At 38.1% G+C, this 25597-nt stretch overlaps 1 protein-coding gene across 50 annotated transcripts in view; it reads left to right on the top strand.

Moving 5' to 3' along the window:
* Map4k4 (mitogen-activated protein kinase kinase kinase kinase 4) overlaps positions 1–25597 on the top strand; it is a 223178-nt gene that overhangs the window by 166675 nt on the left and 30906 nt on the right. For all 50 annotated transcript variants that reach the window (XM_004651780.2, XM_045147035.1, XM_045147024.1 and 47 more), the window contains 8 exons: positions 326–416; positions 2877–3007; positions 4688–4742; positions 6167–6245; positions 9852–10027; positions 11627–11699; positions 13288–13498; positions 23609–23770. In XM_004651780.2, the coding sequence (XP_004651837.1) occupies positions 326–416; positions 2877–3007; positions 4688–4742; positions 6167–6245; positions 9852–10027; positions 11627–11699; positions 13288–13498; positions 23609–23770 (978 nt within the window). The remainder of the gene's footprint in view (positions 1–325; positions 417–2876; positions 3008–4687; positions 4743–6166; positions 6246–9851; positions 10028–11626; positions 11700–13287; positions 13499–23608; positions 23771–25597) is intronic.

The following is a 25597-nucleotide window of genomic DNA, read 5'->3' as shown; positions in this document are numbered from 1 at the left end:
TACTCACAGGGTCTTTCACTGAAAGATAGAAGAAGTATAGTGTGGGAAAGGAACCATCCCATACACAAATAGCACAAATTATAGCAGAGAAACTGCAGATGGCAATCTAAAGTGTGTTTTAGGCATGCTGTTTCCATAGGGAGAACCCTGCCCCCTGTTTTCTGTATGTGAGTTTGGGCTAACAATACCTTCTTGGGAATGCACCTTGGGTAAGTATTACGTTCTAAATGTGGACTTAGGAAAACTTGGCCCACATGTGTACTTTGTGCTCCTAGCTGTCTACTTAACAGGGACAAAAAACTAAAATCCAAATCTTTTCTTTCAGGGACTAGCACATCTTCACATTCATCATGTAATACACCGAGACATAAAGGGCCAGAATGTATTGCTGACGGAGAATGCAGAGGTGAAACTCGGTATGTGTACAGTGTAAACAGATGTATCCATCTGCTGCGCCCAGTAGCATTCCTTGCCCCTTTAGTAGCTAGCTAAAAATTTATTCTGTTAACTTATGTTCTCTGTTTCTATTTTCCTTAAGAACATGGAAACTAGCTAAGCTAGGCTCTAACTTTCCTTCTCTTACTACTGTGTCCTCTAGTTAGCATCCAAACTGGTTTGATTTCTTCTGTCTTACTTTAGCTAACATTTTTATGGTACTGAATATCAAACTCAAGGCATCACACTTGCTCAACCAATGCTCTATCCTGAGATACACTCCAAGCTCAGTTTAGTACTAAAAATCAAACCATTTCACTTTCTGGGTTGGATAACTGGAGGTGCCAGGCATGGTAAAAATCCTAGCACTCAGAAGCTAAGGCAGAAAGGTTGAATGTAGATCCTGCTTGTACCAGAACCCTTAGTGGCATTATCTTTTACTTTGGAGAAAACTCATGTAAGATCTGGACCTTGTTAAAATATCTCATTTTCTGACCCCCTTCATTTTTCTCTTTCTCTGTCACTGTTATTTGTTACTTTTACAACTGAGAACTTGCCCAGGGCCTTGGCATGTACTCTTCCCCATTGAGAATACTTGACTTCCTTTTTGAAGTCGCAGCTTTTGCTTTCTCTTCCAAGTCTTTCTTTGATTGTGATCTGTCTTGGGCTTTTATTCTTTTGTTCTTTCATAGTACTGTTCACAGTTTATAATTATATGGCAATTACGTGCAATTTCTAACAAATACAAGAAAATATTCCCCTTTACCAGAATATTGTAGAAGCACAGTAGCTAGGATTATTTTATTCCTGAGTGTATTTTTATCTAGCACTTGATGTATTCCCTTCAGTGTAGTATCCATGGATAAATACCTTGACTTTATAAAGATTTTTAAAATATTTCCCTTAGATAAATCTGAACATATTCCCATTTTATTATCATGTAATGATTTGCCATGTTTTTAAACATAATCATTATTCTTTACATTAAAGCATTCATAATGCTTTTCTTTATGCTGTCAGTAATGTAGTCCACATTTCCCCCCAAATCTGAAGTTGTATTTTAAAATCTGTGTCATCACTACTTTGCATAATGCCCGCATTTACTAGTCATCACTGGATGATGGGTCTGCCCAATTAGAAATGCTTCTCAAGACTTAAGCTGAAGCCACTGGCATGGGATTTTATGTGTGTTCCCTATCCTTGTCTCATGATGCCCTGAGGAGTCAGTAGTAGCTGTGAGGCTTGCTCAGACTTTGTTTTGGTCCTGACTTGGGCATGGCCTTACATCTCTTGGTCTAAGAGCAGTCAGCAGTGAGCATACCTCCAGGCCCACTTTTTTCCTGAACAGGTCTATCCATAGAGATGGAGCACATGGTCTCTACAGATGGCCCAGCACCTTGTAGAGCCTTTGCATGCTGCTTCTGCTTCTCCTCTATGCATTCTAGTTGGACTCATGGCCGTGTGGGGGCATTGATAATGTGGGCAAGTACTAGGGAACAGACATTCATTGTGGACTTTTTACCAACTTTTCCTCCCATCTGTTAACTTTCTTCTAGACTATCATTTATTATATTCAATTGGGTGAGAGGTAGAAGTCACTGAAATATCATCTAACGTCTCAAGTCCTCTCAAAAACGTTCATTATGTATTTTTTGTTTTGGCTTTTCTGAGGCAGGATCTCACTCTTACCCAGGCTGACCTGGAACTTGTTGTGTAGTCCAGGTTGACTTTGAGCTCACAGTGATCTTTCTACTGCACTCTCTTGAGTTCAGGGATTAATGCCCAGCTTCTTTATATATATACATTTTTTAAAAGTATTTTTATTTATTTGAGAGAGAGAGAGAGAGAGAGAGAGAGAGAGAGAGAGAGAATAGGCATGCCAGGGCCTTCAGCCGCTGCAGACAAACTCCAGATTCTTGTGCCACCTTGTGCATCTGGCTTACGTGGGTCCTGGGGAATTCAACCTGGGTCCTTTGGCTTTGCAAGCAAGAGCCTTAACCATTAAGCCATCTCTCCAGTCCTTCTTTGTGTATTCTTGAGTCTCTTTATTTAGTACAAGACTGTATTCTTTCCAGGAAAACCATAGTTCTACTTACAAAGCTAAATCAAGTGGGGCTTGTTTGTCTAAACCTGAGGCTTCCCTAAATTTACACCAAAGATTATTATTCATAAAACAGCCCCATGCTAGTCCTTGGCTGTTGGGGCCAGACCTCCTAGGACCTTTTGGGTTGGTAGAAGGTCTTTTGTGGTCTTGGTGCCTTTGTTCTGGAAGGGGCACTCCTTTACAGTACTGTCTACCTGAAGAGGTTGCAAGCAGTGTGGTTTCAATCTACAGTGACCCCCTACTAACTCTTTCTAGACTTTAAAAAAAAATTGAATCTTACTTGTTTGCTAATTGTAATCCACTTTTCCTTCCTTCTTCAATTTGTTTTTCCCCTTAGTTGATTTTGGTGTGAGTGCTCAGCTGGACAGGACTGTTGGACGGAGAAATACATTCATAGGCACCCCCTACTGGATGGCTCCTGAGGTCATTGCCTGTGATGAGAACCCAGATGCCACTTACGACTATAGAGTAAGAGACACACGCCTTTCTGGGCCACCCCTGGGCCTTTGACATTCAATAGAATTTTGGAGCCTTGCCATATGAATTGCAGACCCCTTGTACCTACCTGGTTTTTCAGTGAAAAAGCTGTGGGTCCTACTTTGGGTATTCATTTTCCAAAATAGTGCTAGATGGCCTGGGCCACAGTTTATTTTGGACATGGAAATTTCCTCAAGAGTTAATTAAAAGAGGATACTATTTTTTCCCCCCCAAATTGTCAAAATATACTACAGCTTCATCTTTGAAACTTTATAGTATTCTAGTATAAAGAGTTTTTACTGCTTTGATTAGGTACATTAATACATTGAAGTGATTAGAGTGACATCTAGGGACATGAATCAATAATGCATTACTTTTAATCCAGGTGTAAAATGCAGTATTTGACAATCATACTCAGGTTGACTATGCTTATAATAAGACTGCTGTTAAGAGGGGGGGAAACACCAACACTTCTTTTAATTAAATGAGCCAGAGTGGTTAACGTACCTGCTAATGAAGTTTGGAATTGAGTTCATGCCTTAATTGTCCCCAGTGTATTTCATTATTTACTAAAAGTACCCAATTAGTAAGGATTAATTTAAGCCAATACTATAGAAGTTTTTAAAAATTTATTTGAATTTATTTATTTATTTATTTATTTGAGAGAGAGAATGTGTGCACCAGGACCTCCAGCCAGTGCAAACACATGCCAGACACATGCACCACCTTGTGCATCTGGCTTAAGTGGGTCCTAGGAAATTGAACCTGGGTCCTTTAGGTTTGCAAGCAAGTGCTTTAACTGCTAAGCCATTTCTCCAGTCCAAAATTTTTATTTTTATATTAAATATTTTAAAATAGATTGCAAGCTTTATGACTTTCTGTTCTTTAACATATGCTTAAAGTTTGAATGTATTCTAACATTCCCAAAATAGCGTCACACTTAAATAAAAATGATCCTTTAATTCAAAATTAGACACAGTGCTGGAGAGATGGCTTAGTGCTTAAGGCTCTTGCCTGTGAAGCCTAAAGACTCATGTTTGACTCTGTAGATTCCACATAAGCCAGATGCACAAAGTGATGTAAATTGTGCAAGGTTGCACATGCACACAAGTGGGCACATGCATCTGGAGTTCAATTTCAGTGGCTGGAGGCCCTTGCCTGCCAATCCCCCCCCCCCCTCTCTCTGTCTCTCTCATAAAACAAAAATTAGGGTTGGAGAGAGAGCCTAGCAGTTAAGGAGTTTCCCTCTGATGCCTAAAGGGCCCATGTTTGATTCTCCAGATTACACATTAGCCAGATGCACAAAGGTGAGGCAAGTGCAAGGTCACACATGCCCACTAGGTGGCTCAACCATCTGAAGTTTGATTGCAGTAGCCTTGATTTAGAGTAGTGCGTAAATGAATTAGACTGATGGCAAGAGATATTATCTGCTGTTGGGAAATCTTTTTTGAATTTTAATAAATCTGGCTGGTCTTATGTTCATCACCATTTTCTGAGTGTCATGTATAGAACTCTTGAGTACAGCAATATTCCTACAAATGAACCTGCTTTCAGTTCTTGGCAAGGTTTTTTTTGGTTTGTTCACTTGAGGAAAGCTTTTATTCTCTTTGTGTGCCTATCTAGAAATACAAATATTAGTATCTATATCCTGTTTTCATTTTGTTTTTGCAGAGTGACCTCTGGTCCTGTGGCATCACAGCCATCGAGATGGCAGAAGGTGCTCCCCGTAAGTAACTTTCTTTCCTTTTCTGTCCCTTTGTTATGTGTAACCTAAACTACTACCAAGAATTCAAGGAATACCTCCATGGATTGACCCATTCTGGGTGGGGCAGTTGGGTGAAAGGCCCATAAACATGGTGCAATTGTAGATATGAAAGTGATTCTTTTTAACCACTGTTATTTTCAGAGACCTTTGGTAACTCTGTGGGCTGTATTTTCTTTTATTAAAATAACATTATATGAATACTCTGAGATTAATAAGAACTAATTTGGGCATGGGGAAATGGCTCAGTGGCTAAAGGTACTTGCTTGCAAAGCTTGCTCACCCAGGTTCACTTCCCCAACCACCCACATAAAGCTGGACAGGCGTTCAGTTGCAGTAGTCAGAAATCCTGGTGTGCATGCACATACACACACCTGCATATAAAATAACTTAAAATTCTGGCATAATTTTTCTTTTTATTTGTGGATTTTCTTCTATTGTTTATGAAGATTTGTAGTAGTTTGCTTTTCCTTGGATTAAATTAATAAGAACTTAATAAGATTGATCTTTGATAAGCCATGGAATAGAAATGTAGAGAAATGAAGGAAACCCTCCCCCCCACTACATTTTCTGCTGGCCCTCTAAAGGCATACCCAAAGAATGTACAACTGCCTGGTATATATTTGCTGAATAAGTGTTTGTTGAATGAATGAAAAAGTACACTATTGACAGTTAAATTAGTTGCAATGGAGAAATGGTTGTCTACCTTGTGTTCCCTCTATTTCCTTGCAAGAAATTTAGATGGGGAAGTAGTGCTTGGTCTGTTTTCTTTCACATTGAGAATACTGTTGTCCTGTACCCCATCCGTTCCCAGGAGCCTTACAAGAGTCTCTTGAATATGCACATTGTTTATGCTGACTCATTATTGTGTATGTGTGAGAGTGAGTGGAAATACAAATAAGAATTGCACAAAAGTAAGCAACTCTACTTCACACTCACTTTTACTCTTTTCTAGTAATACTTGCAATAATAACAAACAGCAACCTATCTGGAGTGCTTAAAATGTTCTGTGTTTCAGGCACTGTGTAAAGACCTTCACAAACTATGTCTTGATCTTTAGAACAGCCCTATGAAAATAAAATCATTTTCATGTAATCTTAAATATGGCTTGAAGGTTTAAACTTTGAATTAGTATTTTCTTTGATTTATGAAAACTTCCGATATCTATTTGAAATGATATTCTTCTTATTGCTCTTCTCCTTATATTTTGATCTTTTTAAATGGTAAATGCAAGGAATACCCTAGAGTTCATAACTACATATCTAGACTGGTTGACACTCATGTCAGATGGACAAGGAAATTAGAGTATTGGAAGTTATTTGTGAATGAGTCCTAGCAGTCAAGAATGAGTAAAGTGCCATACTGACACAACCATCTCCTCTCCCCAGCTCTCTGTGACATGCATCCAATGAGAGCACTGTTTCTCATTCCCAGAAACCCTCCTCCCCGGCTGAAGTCAAAAAAATGGTAAGCTATATACGCATTGCCCTTCCTCCCTCCATCCCTCTTTTCCTTCCTCCTTCCCTTCCTCCTTTCATAATTTTATTTTTCTAACAAAATTATGGCCATTCTATTTTCAGTAAGTACAAAAGCCGGTATCCCTAGAACAATTATAAGTGCATTGATTTCTTTATTTTTTGTCCTTGATAAATTCTCTTTGAATTACACAATAATTCACGTGATGAAAAAAAAAACAATTTTTTTAGAAGAAAACCTTCATTTTACTATTTAAACATTTCAAAATTATAATATGCTGCAAAACATTTTTTCCATTGAAATGGCAAAGATGTATTGAATTTCCTCTTATAAAGTAGGATTTTGAAATTAATGGAGGGTGCCTGGTGCTGTGATGCATGTCCATTGTCCTTACCTACTTGTATGGCTGAGGCAGAAGGATTGTTTGAGCCTAGGAGCTTGAGGTCATTCTGGGCAATATAGCAAGACACTTGTCCTAACAATAACAGTACAGTCATTTTCTTTTATAAAGTAAAATTTAGGCAACTTCATTTTCATCCCAGAAGAGCATTTGAACAGGAAAAAAAAAAAAAATGGTGCTCTCTCTTGGGAAGCAGCTCTCCCCTTCCTTGATGCTCTCCCGACTTTATAAAGAAAATACTTAGCCGGGCATGGTGGCACACGCCTTTAATCCCAGCGCTCGGGAGGCAGAGGGAGGATGATTGCCATGAGTTTGAGGCCACCCTGAGATTCCATAGTGAATTACAGGTCAGCCTGGGCTACAGTGAGACCCTACCTTGAAAAACCAAAATAAATAAATAAATAAACAAAAAAACGAAAAGAAAATACTGACACTCATGGAGGATGGTGACATGACCTTCTGAGGAAAGCCTTTAGATTTTAGCTCTTTTGGGACGTGTTTAAGCTAAATTAAAAAATCTTTAGGGGGCCTGGAGAGATGGCTTAGTGGTTAAGCGCTTGCCTGTGAAACCTAAGGACCCTGGTTTGAGGCTCGATTCTCCAGGACCCACGTTAGCCAGATGCACAAGGGGGTGCATGCGTCTGGAGTTCATTTGCAGTGGCTGGAGGCCCTGGCGCACCCATTCTCTCTCTCCCTCTCTCTCTTTGTCATTCTCAAATAAATAAATAAAAATGAACAACAACAAAAGTTAAAAAAAAAATCTTTAAGGGAAAGACAGTGTGTTTTTGCTTGTGGACATTATCCACTTTCCCTTTGAACTTTTTGTGAGTTCTCCCCTGTCAGTTCTTGTCTGCACTCAAGCTTCTTGTGCATATGGGTCTCATCTCTGCTCTCCGTGCCCCTTTCTGCTTTCTTAGTCTTGTATTAGTGATAACCCACCAATATGGACTTTAGTTTTCTTTTTTGGAACTGTTCTTACTAGTTTTCCAATTAATGCTGGTTACCTTCCTGTTTTTATTCCACCTTTTCTAGTATGCAGAAGGTCTCATTGACAAGCCTTCTACCTTGGGTTGTTCTTTTAGGTGTCACTGTCCATTGTTTTCTTCGTTTTCTCATTTTCTAACATTTTGTAGTTTTATTTTTCTCTTGGGTATAGACACACATACATATTTTCATCCCATTTTCCTTTACTGTTCTGGTACAACTCAATACATTTCATGGTTCCTTTCTCCCCTTTTTTCTGCTGGCAGAATTTCTCCTTCTTTATGTATTATCCTTAACCATATTTGAATATAGGTAACTGAGATTGTCTAATTCCATTAAACCAGTTTTTAGAGAGGTTCTTAAAGCCCACACAATTGTGACTATTTTAGCTTCAATTAGATATCATCAATAGCCAACACCAGGCACACCAAGGTATAGTGTACTGCTCAAGTCTAAACTGCGGGGCTAAAGTAACTATATAGGTCATGCTGAATCAGGTGATCTTTGCTTTTTGTTCTTTTCCTCTCTCAGATTTAATTGTAAGGAGACTATCCTGTGAGGATTACTAAATACAGGGAGAGTTTGAATTGACCACTCTATCTAAAGCAAATACTCCAGAAGATCATCACTAGTCTGTCTTACCCAGTAGAATTTGATTGTTGGTTTTAAGAAATATGCTATAGATGCTTGATTCCCTAATGTTAGTTTGTGTGTACAGTGCAAGACTTTTAATTCAGGGATCCAGGTTCACAGTTCCTGGTCTTGGGAGTGACTGAACTATTATTTGTGCTGTAAGTCAATTCTATGAAATGATTCCTATGCCCACAGGATTTAGTAATCTCTCTGTTTGAATGTTTCACTATACATGTCATGTTCCTCATTTGCCATAGAACTTCAAGTGACTGTTAGCCTTTCTGTGAGATAATCCTGGCCTATTTTTCTACTTTTTATACTAGCCTTGGAAAATGACTCATTATTGGCTGATACTTTTATCCCTTTGTTCATGTTGTTACTACTCTCTGGAATGTTGTATTCTCTCTCCTGATTTTGGGATATTGAATATCTGAACTTTAATTGATGCCCAGCCTGCTAAAGTAGTTTTATTTTCTCTCCTCTGTAAGTTTGATTATATACCTCATATTGGATATACTTAAATTTCCTCCACTTTATTTTCTTTCTCTATTTTTTGCTGAGTCTAGTATGAATAAATTCATATGTTAATATTTTGTTGAATTAAAAAGTAGTTTGGAAATAACAAGTAGAAGTGATTCTTAGAAGCAGTGAAGTAATTATAATTGAACTGATTTTTAAAGATTGAATAACTCATTCATTCAACAAACATTTATTAAATACCTTTTATAGTATGCCATACTTAGTGTTGACCATTGTTAATAAATTGAAAAATAAGAAATTTCAACCTTTACCATTTTAAACTAGTAGGGGAGACAAAAACCTAAATTGTACAATCAGCTAAAGTCAGCTAACCTCAACTAATGTTCCTAATCTGGGGCATGTAGGGTGGGATGCTGCCATGATAGGCTTACTTACTAAGAGACAGTGAAAGAGCTGAGTCTCAAAAGATACAGTGGTGTAAGTGTCCCAACCAGTGGTAGGGCTGTATATAAGCCCTCATGAACTGGGAATGGTATTAAGAAGCAAAGCTAAAAGTGGCTACTAGCACAAACGTAGTTAACAGTTATTTGATCCAAACTGTTATTTCTAACTTTGTACATTAAGCATTGAGAATTTATCCATCAGCCGGTGCAAAACTATAGTTGAAGTTTCAAATTGGTAGGGTCATGAGGCAGTTCCTTTGTGCATTTCACTGTCTGTCCATGTCTTCTAGGCAGCAGGCATCCGTCCCTTTGTCTGCTTCCCACTTAATGAAGACCCCTCTCTATTATTCCCTTCCCTCTTCCATGCTATGACTTAGTGATTAGTCAACAGCGTTATATTTAAACACAGTTCATTTAAATCTGGCTTCCTTCTCAGCTCTTTTATAGTGTATATTTTATAATTCTTAACCTGTGTTAAATTAATAATTCTGAGCCCCCAAAACTGAGTTCCTATCCAGGTGCTTAGATTATTCCTGTGTACTTGCAGCTGCTCAGTGAACTTGGAAGCTCCTTGTTTTCAGGCTTACAAATTATTGATACCTGGGAGCTTTATTCTATGTGGTAGAAATTTTATGCTATTTTTACTTCCTCTTACAGGTCAAAGAAATTTTTCAGCTTTATAGAAGGATGCCTGGTAAAGAATTATATGCAACGGCCCTCTACAGAGCAGCTTTTAAAACATCCTTTTATAAGGGACCAGCCTAATGAAAGGCAAGTTAGAATCCAGCTTAAGGATCATATAGACCGGACCAGAAAGAAGAGAGGAGAAAAAGGTATTATTATTTCATTTCACCTTTTTATTTGTTTTTGTTGTCTAAAATGACTTTATTTTAATTTTGACATTTTAAAGTTAACATTTTATTATTGCATTTACTTGATGGCTAAGGATGTTGAACACTTAAATATGTGTGTTGGAGGTACCTTTTCCTGAAGAGTCTCTTCATTTCATAAGCTAATTTATTTGTTGGTTGTTTTGGTTTTTTGAAACATTCTTGGGCTGGAGAGATGGCTCAGCAGTTACGGTGCTTGCTGGCAAAGTGGAAAGATCCAAGTTCAATTCCCCAGTACCCATGTAAAACTAGATGCACAAGGTGGCACATGTGTCTGAAGTTCATTTGCAGTGCATGGTGTACCCATTCTCTCTCTCTCTTCCCCCGCTCAAATAAAGAAAATATATAAAAATTATTTTTAGAAACATTATATTTATTTATTTGAGAGAGAGAGAAAAAAAGATGTACCAGGTCCTCCAGCCACTGCAAACAAACTCCAGACATACATGCCACCTTGTGCATCTGGCTTACATGGCTCCAACCCGGTTTTAGCTTTTTGAAGTTTAATTTTTGTAGTTCTTTATTTTAGATGTTAAGTCCCTGACTGAAGTACATCTGATTATTTCACTTTGTAGGCTGTTTGCTCTGCTTATAGTTTCCTTTGCTACGCAGAAGCTCTTTTTTTCATGTCATCCCATTTATTAATTCCTGGGGCTATGTCCTGTAAAATCCTGCCTATGCCTATTGTATGTGTATGTGCACGCATGTGTTTGTGCATGTGTGTTAATATGTCTGTATGTTGGGCATACATATTTATGTGTGAGTGGGCACACATGCTATCAATTGGATTTTACATGGGTGCTGTGCCTCCTTCTTGTATGGCCACCATTTTACTTACTGAGCCATCTCCCCACATTTTTTTTCCAGTCACTTGATTACTTTTTCCCTTGTTTTGCCATTCATGGGGATATTTGATTCTATTTACCCAACAAGTACATTATGTTTCATTTTTTTTTCCCATTCAACAGACCTTTCTTTTTTGCCTGTCAGTGGAACTTTACATCTCAAAGTACCTCCTAGTTGCTTTGGTTTTTTTCAGCAATTAAGTCTGTCTACCTATCTGTCTGTCTGTCTGTCTATCATCTATCATCTACCTATCTATGAATCATTATCTATCTGTCTGTCTTATCTGCTTCCTGATCTGACCAAGTTAATAATAAAATTTATTGTCAAAATGTATATCTTTTTTAAAAATTTGGCATTAAAACAAATTTTTATCATTTGCTGGTGCTCTTGGTCACTTTTCCAGTGTGTCACTCTGGACTCTGATAGAAAATGACATAAGGGATTTTATCACTATAGAGGAATTGGGTCTTCTCTAGGGAATATGGATAGTTCAGGAAATTGCCACCATTTGATTAAGAATTTAGTGTCTTATCCTCTCTGACAAGTCCTTCATCCTTCATACCAGATGCTATTTACACAAAGAATGCTTATTTTTGTTGTTGTTGTTGTTTTTGCTGTTGTGCTTTTAAAAATGTGCTTTGAGGCACATGTTAGGATTTGTGAACTATCCTATTTGTTTTGCTTTTATCTTCATAGATGAAACTGAGTATGAGTACAGTGGGAGTGAGGAAGAAGAGGAGGAAGTGCCTGAACAGGAGGGAGAGCCAAGGTAGAGACAATGCCTCTGCTGTATCCTGCTTTGTGAAGAGATTACATTTCAGATTAAGTAGCTGATGCTTGGATTTTATAAAGCTCTTGGACTGTAGTACCTACTTTGAAAGTACCTTCCTATCTCTATCTCTCATTTTTCTTTTCTCTATGACAGACTTCCTAAGCATGCGCACGCACACACACACACACACACACACACACACACGTGCACAGGTACCCAATTACATGTTTCAGGCTCGGTCGGGGAAACAGCCTTCACCCTTTAATGCTCCAGGTAGCAAAAATGGTCCTAGGCCTTCCACTGGATAGTCTGATCCTGTATTCAAAGAAAGTCTATTCATGAACTAGCAGGTCCTCCATTGAAAATGTCCCCAAATCCTGAACACAACCTTCTAACTTCCTCTTTCAAGGTGTGTTTTGTCTTGATCCATGTTCTGGTCTATTTTGGTTAATCTCTGGCTTCCCAAGGTGCAGTGGTGCAAAAGATGAAAGAGTGAAAATTGGTCAAAGAGGACTGGGTAGATAGCTCAAAAGATTAAAATGATTACAATCCTGAGGATTTGAGTTCCATCCCTAGAACTTATAAAAATGTTGGGCTGGGTGTGGTGGCATACACTTGCAATCTTAGCCCTGGGGAGGTGGCCACAGTCAGATTCCTGGGGCTCACAGGACAGCCAGTACAGCCTACTTGGCAAGTCACCAGTATAATTTCTGAGAGAAATATTTGGACTTTAGTAATGAGACTTTGCCTGAGTTTATTCATGCTGCCATTACCTATGACTGAGTAATGGAACAAAAGAAAGCTAAAATGGTGAATGGAGTGAGACCTGCAGGAGCCATGTGCTGCAAAGTGGTAGATTAAAGGAAAATAATTTACTAAAGAAATCAGAACATCTTCTGTTTCTTAAGTAGGATAAAATTTGAAACTGTTTTAAATTAAAAATTCTAGAGAAAAACCGGGACTGGTGGCGCTCGCCTTTAATCCCAGCATTTGGGAGGCAGAGGTAGGAGGATCACCGTGAGGTGGAGGCCACCCTGAGACTCCATAGTTAATTCCAGGTCAGCCTGGGCTAGAGTGAGACCCTACCTCGAAAAACCAAAATTAAAAAAAAAAAAAAAGAAAAGAAAAGAAAGAAAAAGAAAAATTATAAAGGAGTTTGAACTGATTTCATGAGCAATTTATATCTTCATACAAAGCTTAATTCATGCAGCTTTCTTGGCTCTATTGTTGTCCTTGACCATAAAAAGTGTGAGGGCAGGGCTTGGTGGTTGGTCACATAAAGATGAAGGAAAGGTAAGTACCAGAGAACATCCTGTATTTGTGTAATGATGGAAAATAAGGGGTCCAAAGAGGGATTAAGGACATAGAAGAAAACAAAGGCCTTTCATTGTGTATAAAATTTGTGTTGATGTGAAAATTCTAAGTAGAAAGGCTTTGTTAGGCAAGTGTCTAGGACAGAATTAAGATTTTAGTAAATGATAAAGGTCCCTCTGAAGAGAATGAGTGTTGAAAGGGAGCAGGATACTATGCTCCTTCAGGCCAGGGCATGTGCATAAAGCCCTGACAGCCCTGCTTCCTTTTGCAGTTCCATTGTCAATGTGCCTGGCGAGTCTACTCTCCGTCGTGATTTCCTGAGGCTGCAACAAGAGAACAAGGAACGTTCTGAGGCTCTGCGGAGACAGCAGCTCCTACAGGAGCAACAGCTCCGGGAACAGGAAGAGTATAAGAGGCAACTGTTGGCAGAGAGGCAGAAACGGATAGAGCAGCAGAAAGAACAGAGGCGGCGTCTAGAAGAGGTAGAAAAGGAAAAGGTCCACCTTGGTCTTTTCTCTTTCTTAACCATATTCTTATTGGTAGCCAGGCAGTCCAGGAATATTCTCTAGCCTGTTGAGGTAACACCTGTCCCATAGTGGAGCTAACCAAAGAACTTCTGAAGGAAGTGTTAGGCTTTTACATTCCTTGAGGCCTTAGAAATATCTTCCTTCTTTGTAAAAAAGTTGAGGACCATCCTAATGTTCATTGGTATATTTTGAAATGTAGAGCTCCAGTGTCCCCATCAGACCAACTTTCTAGCATGTTTCCATTGTGGTTAAGTTGGCTTACTGAGACTTAACCTAATTTCTTTGCTATTGTTGGCCTCTAGGTCCCAGTTTATATTTTTCTGAAACTTGAAACTTTTTCATGTGGAAAACATTTTAATCTAAATGCCTCAACTTTAGTTTGATTTAAGAGTAAGAAAGACATAAGACAGTTTCATGAGAGTAGTTATTCTGTTCTGTGGTAGGCATCATTTTGTATAATTTGCTCATTTAAATCATTAATATTTTTATCATTAGTAATAAAATTATTTAAAGATTTTTAAAATTTTCAATTCACAGAAACGTTTATTCATTTTAGGATCAGAGGGTGGTCTTTTGATTTTCTTGACTACTTTTTGTATATATGTTACAACCCCAGTTTTCTTTCATAATCATTTCTGTTTCCACTTAAACATCTTTTTGTTTTACCTTTATTGTTTTCTTCTAGTAAAATAACCGCCAACAACAATAAAGTCCTGTTGATATTTTCCAGTGGTATTCAGCTTAAATAACAACAGATGCTATTTTTGATTATTTAGCAGCACATTTTGGCAAAGAGTTTTGGTTTCATTTTGCTTATTTGTCCATGGCTTAGAAAATCAGTGCACATCTCTCTAGGGGAGTGTGGAAATAATCAGCCATGATTTTTAGAAGAGAAATAGATCATTGGTTGTTTATGTAACTTAAAAATTATTTGTAAAATGCTTTACAAAATACTTGTTAGGACTTTCTTAATGTTCTTTGATCAGAACAGTATTAGGAATGCCTGATATACCAAGCATTTTGTACTTGATGTGTTTCAGTTAGACTATTAATTCAGAACTCAGCAAAAGTTCAAATTTGGTATTACTTTTTTGTACCTCATTTAATAATGGAGCTGGGCAGTGAGATAGGAAATATTCATATTAATAGAATCACTGATTTGGATTATTGGCTATCTAAATTCATTTTACTAGTCTGAGTAAATAAGTATTATTTGTACTCTAGGTCCCAGAAAGGTAATTTGGGAATCTGAGCCCTAAATGCCCCATTGCCCTTTATTGACAGTAAGGGTCCAGCCAGCACTGTTTTGGCAAATAGAAATTCCTGTATTATGAGCAATACAGGAAAAGGTGTTCAGTCTCATTCTTAAGATGCGAAACCTGTCAGTGGGTGACAACAAGCTGAGAAGTTGAGGATAAAAGAAAACAATACAGATAGTCCATTTTTGTGTCTGCCACAAAACCAGGTCCATTGGAGCCTTCTTTTTCCCTTAGAGACAGTCCTTCATCTTAGCAGTATTATATGTCCTCCCCGAGCTAGAAGCAACTGCTGCCTTTTGTCTCTATTTTTCCTCCTCCTCGGCTCCTGTGCTCTCTGGCTGTGGACAAAAAAGCACAAAGCACAGCTTTCACGTCAAAGGGATTTAAGAGAGACTTCATTCTGGAGCCAAATATGAGTGAACATGCCCAGGAACAAGATCCAAGTTACCTCAGACACCAAATTCTAGCATGGTAACAGTTTCATGAAGGTCTCAGAATAATAGATCATAAGAACTTCATACATAATAGCATTAAGCACGTAGACATGTTACAGCAAAGCACGGAAATCTCTGCTGTAGACTTCAGATACTCTCTGGTGACATTGTTAACTGTTTGGTTGTAGAAGTAAGTGCTCTGTTAGTACATTCCAGAAAGATTCAGCTAGGTTTGTAAGGATGTTAGATCAAACACAAAGATATATAATGAATGGCCCGTGTAAGGAGCTCAAGATAGCCCAAGCTAATTTGGTTCCAGATCGACAATTCTTTGAACACTCAAAGTTGTCTTTGCCTCAGTCTCTCTGTGGGCATCTAGAAAAATAATCTTGAGGGCTAGGAAGATTGTTCAGTGCTTAAAGGAACTGGTCTGGAAAACTAGCTGGCCTGAGTTCAGTTCCCCAGTACCCATGTAAAGCCATATGTACAAAGTGGCACTTGAATCTGGAGTTTGTTGACAGTGGCAAAAGTGCCTGGGGTGCCCATGCTCCCTCTCTGTCTTTCCTTTTCTCTCTCTCTCTAATAAATAAAACATTTTAGAATATAACATTTCAAAAAAAGAAAAGTAGTCTTTACTCGGTGATCCTCCTCTTCTGAGTGTTTAGGCATGTGGTCTAGGGAGGAATCTGCTTTCCTCAGTGTGGAGTGCATACTGACATGACACATGATCATATTAGTTTAGAGGGGTAGGTAGTATGGAATAAATTAGAAACAAAGGGAATAAAGAAAAGATTTTCTTTGTGAAGTGGGGTTAGTTTTGGCATTGGGAAAACATGATTTCTTAGTAAAAAATAATTAATAAACAATCATGTTTTTGTTGTATTTCTTGGTTATGGGATCTCAGGAGGAAGACTGTTGAACTACTTTTCCCTGCAGACTTTCTAGCAGTTTTGGTTCATTTTAAAGGGACAGAAACAATTTCCTTACTTTTCATTGCCCACAAAAGGCCTTTGTTTTATAAATCATTAGCATTTAACATCAAGAGTATATGTTGGCATAGTTCTACCTTTTTTCTAGTTTCAACTTTAATTATATGCAGTAATCATAGTGACCTGGCAGCCGGTGCCCTACAGCTAAGGTCTTGCTTTCTGTCTAGTTAGCAGTGGCTATTGTTTTGTCAAGAGTATCTGCCTTATTTTTCAGAACCTTTTGTTAGTTCTTAAATATTCTCTTGGCATATTGGTTGCCCGTATTCATATTTAAACCTTGTAAAAAGTTAGTTTAGCTCAACAAATGAAGATTGGGAAGAGTTGTCTTGTGGGGGAGAAACTAGTAGTTTCTCCACTGTAAGTTCATTAGAAGTGTAATACTTAAAAAAAAAAAAACAAAAAACCTTAAGGATTAGTGTTACCTGTGTATAGTAACATGACTTCAAGTCTCTTAGAAAGAGCTGAATCTGTAAACTGGTTTCCACTAAAGCAGCATGGAGAATTCGGCCTCTCTCTCTATATGTATATATATAAAATAGTACTATAATCAGTATGTCTTCAGAAAAGGTTGTAGAACTGTGAGATGAGAGTGTTGCTTTAAATTCTAAACTAGAAAGGATAACTTGTATAATTAAAACATAACTGGAAAAGTACATATGTTCTCAGGCATGCTTGGAAAAATTTAATTAAAAAATTTTGTAATTAGAAAGATTTGAAAATTACTGTAGTATCATACAATTTTTCAGTTTGTTTGCTTTTATTTAAAAAAAAAGAATGATTTAAGGAAATGACATTGGCTTACAAATGTTTCAAAGGGTTATATTTTGTCTTTGTTGGTATTTTTGGTCTAACTTGAAAGATATAATCACTTAAATCTCTTTCTTACATTCATAGATATAAGGTTAACAGTATAGATTGCTGTTAATAGTAAATATGTTTTACTTTGGTGGTTTTCTTTTGTGGTTCTAATGCATGAAGCCCATTTTTCTTTTTTTAGGGAAGCCTAACAATATGGCCTTTTACTTATTTATTTTTATAATAAGAGAGAGAGAGAGAGAGAGTGCAAAAGAGAGAGAAAATTGGTGTACCAGGGCCTCCAGCTGCTTCATTCAAACACATGCTATCTTGTGAGCATGTGTGACCTTGTACACTTCTGTCAGCTTGTGCGTCCAGCTTACATGTGACCTGGAGAGTCGAACATGGGGTCCTTAGGCTTTGCAAGCAAGTTCCATAACTGCTAAGCCATCTTTCCAGCCCATGAAGCCAGCTGTTTACTTTAATCATCTGTTAAGATATACTTAACAAAATAATGTTGGCTGCTTTTAAGTTATACTGTTACAGTCTATCAAAACATGGGAGGTTTGTGTTTGCTTGATAACTGTATATATCGTGCTGTCCTGTTTTGGTCTGAAGCCTTACATTACTAGGTCTTGTGTGGGTAGCAGATAGGCTTGCCTATTTAGTGTCTTCATCTTGTGATTTTATACCTCTCTGTTCAGGCATGGATATGCATGTAGTGTATTATTCCTCTTCCAGTAGGTCTGTAAATCTTCATGTTTATTGCACTCTGCATTGTTTGTTTGGATACTAGCTTTCCTTATGAATGAACTTCTGTTTTTTCTACTGACTGTGCTCCCCAGACCACTTACTGCCACACTTGCCCAGTCACCTAAGGGCCTTAGCTCCAGTGTTGCTTCTCTGTACTTACTTTCCACTACTGCTCTAACCAAGACTGCCTTTTGAACTTTCCTAATGTTCATGACTCATATTATCTACAAGTTTTTTTGTTTATGATTTTTTTTATTAACAACTTCTGTGATTTTTAAACAATATCCCATGGTAATGCCCTCCCTCCCCTGACACTCCCTGATTGAGAGGGGAAGGGGATATGATGGAGAATGGAGTATCTACAAGTTTTATAGCAAAGGACTTTAAAATTTTTTTTATTTACTTATCTTTTAGAAAGAGAGAACAAGAAAGAAAGAGAATTGGCACACTGGGGCCTTAGCCACTGAAATCAAACCCCAGTCACTTGTGCCACCTAGTGTGCATGTGTGACCTTATGCTTGTGTCATCTTTGTGCATATGGCTTAACATGGGATCTGGAGAGAGATCAAACTTGGGTCCTTAAGCTTCACAGGCAAGTGCCTTAACCGCTAAGCCATCTCTCCATCCCTGGGACTTATTTTTAATCATTACTGAATATTTCTAGAATGGATGAATCAAACATTTGAAATCCTAATTATGTCTCTGGAAAGAAAAGGGTTGTTAATTTATGGCCAGTTGGCCTGGGGAATGGTTCAGTGGTTAAAGGTTTTGCCACCCAAGTTTCATCCTCCCCAGTGCCCACATAAAGCCAGAGTCAAAGGAGCACGTGCTCCCATGATCCCAACCTTCTGATGGCAAATGAGAAGCAGAGCCAAGAGTCTTCATGGGCCAATTTGTCTGTGTGCATGGTGGCAATGTGAGAATAGTGTAGTAGAAGCTTTACAGTTGTCTGACCTCCACACTTGTGCCGTGGTACATGTGCATCCACATGTGTGTACATGTATGTGTGCGTGCATATAAAGATTTAGTAGCCATTTGAAACTGTACTCTTGGAATTGAGATCTCTGGGTACAGAAACCAGTGTAGACTACTTCAAAGGATTTGATATCTTGAGAAATAAAGCTGTTAAAAATTCTTTTATTTCCTTACTTTATTTACTTATGCATATGCCACAGTCTCTTGCCACTTTTAACAGTAGATGCTTGCTCTAGTCTTTGTGTCTAGCTTTACATGTTACATGATGACTGGACAATTGAGCCTGTACTGATAGGCTTTGCAAGCAAGTTCCTTTAAAACACGAAGCTATCGGGCTGGAGAGATGGCGTAGCGGTTAAGCGCTTGCCTATGAAGCCTAAGGACCCCGGTTCGAGGCTCGGTTCCCCAGGTCCCACGTTAGCCAGATGCACAAGGGGGCGCACGCATCTGGAGTTCGTTTGCAGAGGCTGGAAGCCCTGGCGCGCCCATTCTCTCTCTCTCCCTCTACCTGTCTTTCTCTCTGTGTCTGTCGCTCTCAAATAAATAAATAAAATTAAAAAAAAAAAAACAAAAAACGAAGCTATCTACCCAGTCCCTGTTTTAGTATTTGATTAGATTTCATTTCTGAATGGATTCTTGATTTTTTTAATACTTTGAATGCTAATTTGTTTGAATTCATTTGAATGCTAAGATCACAGCAGTTTTTGTCTGGGATGCTATGTGCTTGGTATAAGGTTTTGATTTAATTCAAAAAGTAATAAGCAGGCTGTGAGAGATAGCTTAGTAGTAGTAGAGTGTGTACTTAGCCTGTGTCAAGTTCTGGGTTCAATCTTCAGTAACTTCCCTTCCCCCAAAAAGGTAACATACATCCTCTTATAAGGGTGTTTTACTATAGGCAAGGGGGATGAATAAGAAATAATCCAACACTCAAGAAGTTCTTAAAAAATTTCACATAGAACAAAGATGAAAAAGTCTTTTGGAAGCTTTCAGTTGATAATTGAGTTTTGAAAATTAAAACTTTTGCATGGTTTTAAGATGTTTGCTTGCTTTCCCTTCCTTTTGATAGTATATGTGAGTTAAACTTAAACATTTTGATTATTAAAGTAACCAAGGGAAATTTTATTATGTTGACTTTGAAGAACAATTGAACAAAACTTTTCATTGAGCAATTTCACTGAAATGGCCCTAAAAAATAGTATAAACAAGGGCATGACAAAGAGAGGAGATCAAATTGTAAAAATTAGTGCCTGGAAATGGGCTCATTTTAATTTATTCATTTATCATTTTATTGAGTAAGAAATGGTGGCAATAGTAGGTGGGACTGACAGCAGGAGATTGTAGAAGGAGGGGAATACATGAAGAGAGTCCAAGGGTAAGAGAAGACAGTGGGCTTTCCCACTGTTTTAATTTAGCTTCTGTTTCTCCTCTTCAGCTAGAATAAAGGTATTCTGCACGAGAAAAGGAACAACAGAGACATATCTGAATATGCAGGCAGTGGGAGAGAGAGGAGAATGGCATTTAATGCAAATGTAAAAATTAATCAATGTAATTATAGGAGATGGCCTCATTGATCTTCCACAGTACTGGCAGCCATACTTCTACAAATGTCACCTCTTTTTCCTTCTTCCCACACTTCATTCAACTCCCTTGGATTGTTGGGAGGATGACCAGAATATTATGAAAGTTCCTTTCTGGAGATTCCTGAATAGTAAAAGGAAATAAAACTCCAACTAAATGATAAATGTTATCAGGTATCACCCATCTACATACCCTTTGTTGCTTGCTTCTTTTGTGTCTTTAAGTGCACAGCCAAGATAAAGACACTGGGGGATGTAATATGAAAGAATTCAAAATATGTAGAAAAGGGAACTCGGGTACAGTGCTTCTTTTGACTTGCATGTATAAGCCCCTGGCTTTGGTCCCCAGCAGTAGAGGGAAGAGATCCTGAAGGAAGTAGAGATAATGTAGGGAATAGAGAAGATCATCTCCCACATACATACTTAGAAAAGAAAGTATATTCAGAGAACAATAAAATTCATAAAATTAAAATAAAGATTTTTTTTTGAAAAAAATTTTATATCAAAACTCACAGAAAATAGCGACAAAAGGAGAAGATTTGGGGGCTGGGAAATAGGTTGCTCAGCTGTTAGAGGCACTTGCTTAGAAAGCCTGCCAGCCTGGATTTGATTCCCTAAATGTTCAAAGTGGCACATGCATCTGGAGTCTCTTTGCAGTGGCAGGAGGCCCAGATGTGCCCATGAACACACATACACACACACATGCTCGCTCTCTGTCTCCAAAATAAATAAAAATAAAGGTAATTTTTTAAAAAGTAAAATTGATGGATAATAGACAAAAAGATAAATACTCATTCTAGGAGGTCCAACTTCCATTTAATAGGCATTTTAGGGAGCGAATATGATAGGAAGAACATACAGGAAACAGTTCAAACAAAGTTTTCAGAACTATGGAATGTAAGTTTCTTCTGTCAGGTGTAGTGGCATATACCTCTGATATCAGTACTCCAGAGGCTGAGGCAGGAGGGTCACTAGTTCAAAGACTGCCAGGGCTACACAACCAGATCTGCTTCAGATAAACTCAAAACCAACCAAATCAAAATAAAAAAAAAAATACAAATTTCTACATTGACAGACTCATTGTAGCAGATGGGAAAAGTCACAGTGGTGGAATAAGGATAGGTCTTGTTCTTAGTCTTTAGTCACAGGTAGAGCAGCTTAGAGAGAGAGGAGGGAAGAAAGGGAAGAAGGAAGGAAAGAAGGAAAGAAAATAAGTCAGTCTATGGGAATAATTGCAAGCTTTGATAGCATTCATTCCTTGGGAACAAAAACGGGAGTTAGGGCTGGAGAGATGGCTTAGCAGTTAAGATACTTGCCTGTGAAGCCTGAGGACCCAGGGTCAGTTCCTCAGTATCCACATAAGCCAGATGCATAAGGTGGTGCATGGACCTGGTATGCCCACTCTCTCTCTCTCTGCCTTTCTCTCTCCCAAGTAAATAATTAATATATTTTTTGTGTGTGTGCATTCATATGTTTTTGTGTACTTGTGTGCAGTGCTGCATATGTTTATGCATGTGTATAGAGGCCAGAGTGCTAGGTGTTTCTGCAGTTACTCTCCACCTTAGTTTTTGAGACAGGGTCTCCACTGAACCTGAGGCTCATTGATTTGTCTAGATTCACTAGCTAGTAAGCCCTATCTATGCCTACCCAGTACTTGGATTGCAGGTACATGCCACTATATCCACAATTTACATGGGTTCTGGAGATCCAAACTCAGGTTCTCATGCTTGTCCCTGTAAATACTTAGCCCACTGAGACATCTTCCCATCCACACTGAGCCCTTGAAGTCAAGTAAAACCAAACAAAATGCCTGAGATATGTTTACTTATGACTTGTTTTATATTCTAATCAAAACACCTGAGATATGTCTACTTATGAATTGTTTTATGTTATTGATCATTCTTTTGTTTGTTTGTTTGTTTGTTTGTTTTTTGAGGTTAGGTCTTGCTCTAGCCTGGGCTTTGTAGTTGTAGGCTGGTCTCAAGCTCACTATCCTTTTGCTTTGGCATTCCAAGGACTGGGTTTAAAGGTGTGTGCCACCACACCCAGCTGTTTTATATTATAAAATCATCAAGATAGCAGTTTCAAAAGGATTAATTAAAAATCTAAATAAAATTTAAAATTGTTGTTTTTGCACTTGAGTGTATTATCTTGATCATTTTTGAAGACCACAGTGTAGGGAGACAAACCATCTTAGTACTTCACTCCCCTCCTGTTGCTCTTGTCTTGTCATCTCATTGTACCATTGGCCCACACCTCAGAGTGGCACAAAGGGAAGATAAGTCCATATCTTTTGAAAAGCAGTGATTCTTTTCACTCACTACTTAGAAGAAAATGATTTTTTAGTGTTCCCACATTAAATACCAACTGTTGATGGTGTTCGAAGAATATGTCTTGTACCTCTTCGTTCACAGACTTCCATGGGTCCTATCCCCATTTCTTTTCTCTAGTGTCCCTACTGGTATTCCATGGTTCATAGTAATGTTTCTGAAGAGCCTGTTCCACTTACCTTAAACATTTTATGTATTTATAAGTTTAAAAAATCCTATATTTATCAAAGTGTGTGTTCTGCATTCCTTGCTTGGTCACATTAATATGATGTCTGGAAACTTGAGTTATCTGAAGTTAGTGGAAACATTAAGATTGTATAATTGTTTCTTTGCTCCCTCCCCCTTTTTTTGTTTTTATCTGACTAACCAATACTGACTACATAGAGTTGAAAGCAGAATTATATTAGATAAGTAACTGGAATAAAAAACAACAAGCCAGGCCTGTAGTATAAGTACTGAGCATGTGCTCATTGGTAGTTTGGTAATGTTCCTAGTAAGGATGATAGTGCTTGTTATTCTCTGCTGCTATTGATTCTTTCTTTTTTTTAATACATGTTTCTCTCTGTTGAGAAATTCTTTGGCTTCCTTCTTTGTTCTTTTCTGTTTTTTTTTTTCCCCTCTTTTTATTATGATTTAAGGGACCTAGATAACTCTCATAATGGTACTCACAAATAAAGAATGTGAAGTCCTTTGACTGAGGTGGTACAGTGAGCTGTGAGGATGGTTGCTACCCAGAGTGAAATCAAACCCTGTATGGATTTACAAAAACATTGCATCTTCGGCCAGTAGCTATGGAGATGCTGCTAGGTAAGGGGCTAAAAGACAGTGTAGACATAACTGGCCAGTGGAGATGGGATCCTGATTAGCACCTACTTGTAACTGTTGGTCAACAGACTGTCATGAGAACCACATCTGGCAGTTCTCTAGTAATTACACATTTCTACTTAATGTAGCAACAAAGAAGAGAACGCGAAGCTAGAAGGCAGCAGGAGCGTGAACAGCGAAGAAGAGAACAAGAAGAAAAGAGGCGTCTAGAAGAATTGGAAAGAAGGCGCAAAGAAGAAGAAGAGAGGAGGCGGGCAGAAGAAGAGAAAAGAAGAGTTGAAAGAGAACAGGTTAGTTCACAAAGAATGAGCTGTTCACCTGTGAAATGGATTACATTCTAGAGCTAGGGACTTCGCCCCAAAGCTCATGCACATACATGAATACACATGTGTAGAAACTCAGAACTTAAACATTTTAAAATGGTTAAACCCATTGGAAGCATATTAATAACTCAAGTTTCATATCTTGCAAAAGAATCTAAAGTGTTACACATTTGAAGCCAGCTAAGTGAGCTCTACATACTATGACAGATTTCTAAATGTATCTTTCAGGCTTGGCTTAAAAGCTGTGAATCCCAGATACATGATTAACATTTTAAAACAAAGATATTAGAAATCTACTGTAAAGGAATTTTCTAAGGAGAAATGCTTAAAACATGTAGTAGGTAAATGAATATTATAATATAGACGTCAATGCAATTATATATTTTTAGCATCGACAGCCATTATTTTGTGTTTCAGCCAAAAAAAAGTCAGGTCTTCATAATAGTTACAAGATTGAATTAGTGTTAAGTATGCAGGCATTTATGTTTCTTTGTTTCCTAAGCCACTTAACTGCCCAGCTTCTTTACCTTTCCTGTTTTGGATTTATCAGTCTTTGTTTTGAGCTTTGAGTGAAGAAGGTGACATAAATGGGAGGCAACTTAATACTTGGAGTTCCTATTTTTACGTATTTTCAAACCATAGTTTTCATTTCCAAATGTGAGGAATCCAGCTACTGTCCTTGACACTGCTCATGGACCTCATGAGTCCTCTGAGACTCGGATCTGCATGCTCTCCAGTGTTGACCTACAGCTTCAGTGCTATAATTTATATAACCATATTCATATTATTGACTGGTTAACTGTAGTGTTTGTTTATTATGGTTTATTAATGTTTTGATCATGTTTATACCTGGAGGCTGCACATTGGTGAAATGCCAGCTTTTAAGAAATTCCGAGGGGCCAGGTGTGCCTTTAGTCCCAGAACTTGGGAGGCAGAAGGATCACCGTGAGCTCAAGGCCACCCTGAGACCATGTAATGAATTCCAGGTCAGCTTGGGCTAAAGTGAAACCCTATCCCCCCCCCCCAAAGAAAAGAAATTCCAAGGGATAATTCTTATGTGTAACTGCGATAAGAGGACATGATGATAGTGCTTCCTCTTTGTGCCATTGTGGCAGCTGTTAAGACTGTGTGCATGGGAAGTGTTCTGTACCCCTCTTTAAAACAATCAGTCTTTCTCTGTTTCTTTAAATATTTCTATTTCTAAATAATAATTCTCTGGTAACCTTGTAGGACACATCTCATTCTCATGTAAGTGTCTATATTTGTGTTTATATGTTGGAACATTTATGGATAGATAGAATGTGATTTTTGTTTCCAAATATCCTTGTGGTTTGAAGGCAGAAAATAGATGGTATACCAACTTGATCTTTAAAGTTAGATTTAATAACTTTGTTCAAAGAAGAAATGAGTCAAGTTCCTTTTCTTTTCTTAGATAATTGTGTAGGGCCACATAACCATTGCACAGGCAGTTGTTAGAATAGCATGATTGTGGAGGGTCAGATAGAAAAGAAAGGGATTTGGTACTTAGGTCAGAACCAGCATCTTTTTCAGTGGCCTTTTAAATAAGCTGTTGTCAAGGTTGGCATTTTGGGGGCAGCAGGGGGGGCCAGTTTGCTTTGTAAGATAAGAGCTCCTGGGGGCATTTGCATGCCATGATTTCTGTTATCCAGCATTCTTCTGACCAGAAAGATGGATTATCTAGGACATCTATTCAACCCATATCTATGGCTGATTTTTTAAAGGTATTTGCCGTAAGACAAGAGTATGGTCGGTGGTCAATATTGTGAAAACATA

This window comes from Jaculus jaculus, chromosome 4 (genome assembly GCF_020740685.1).
Source record: "Jaculus jaculus isolate mJacJac1 chromosome 4, mJacJac1.mat.Y.cur, whole genome shotgun sequence".
In the NCBI taxonomy this organism is placed as follows: Eukaryota; Metazoa; Chordata; class Mammalia; order Rodentia; family Dipodidae; genus Jaculus; species Jaculus jaculus.
This window is presented reverse-complemented; position numbering and strand designations above follow the sequence as displayed.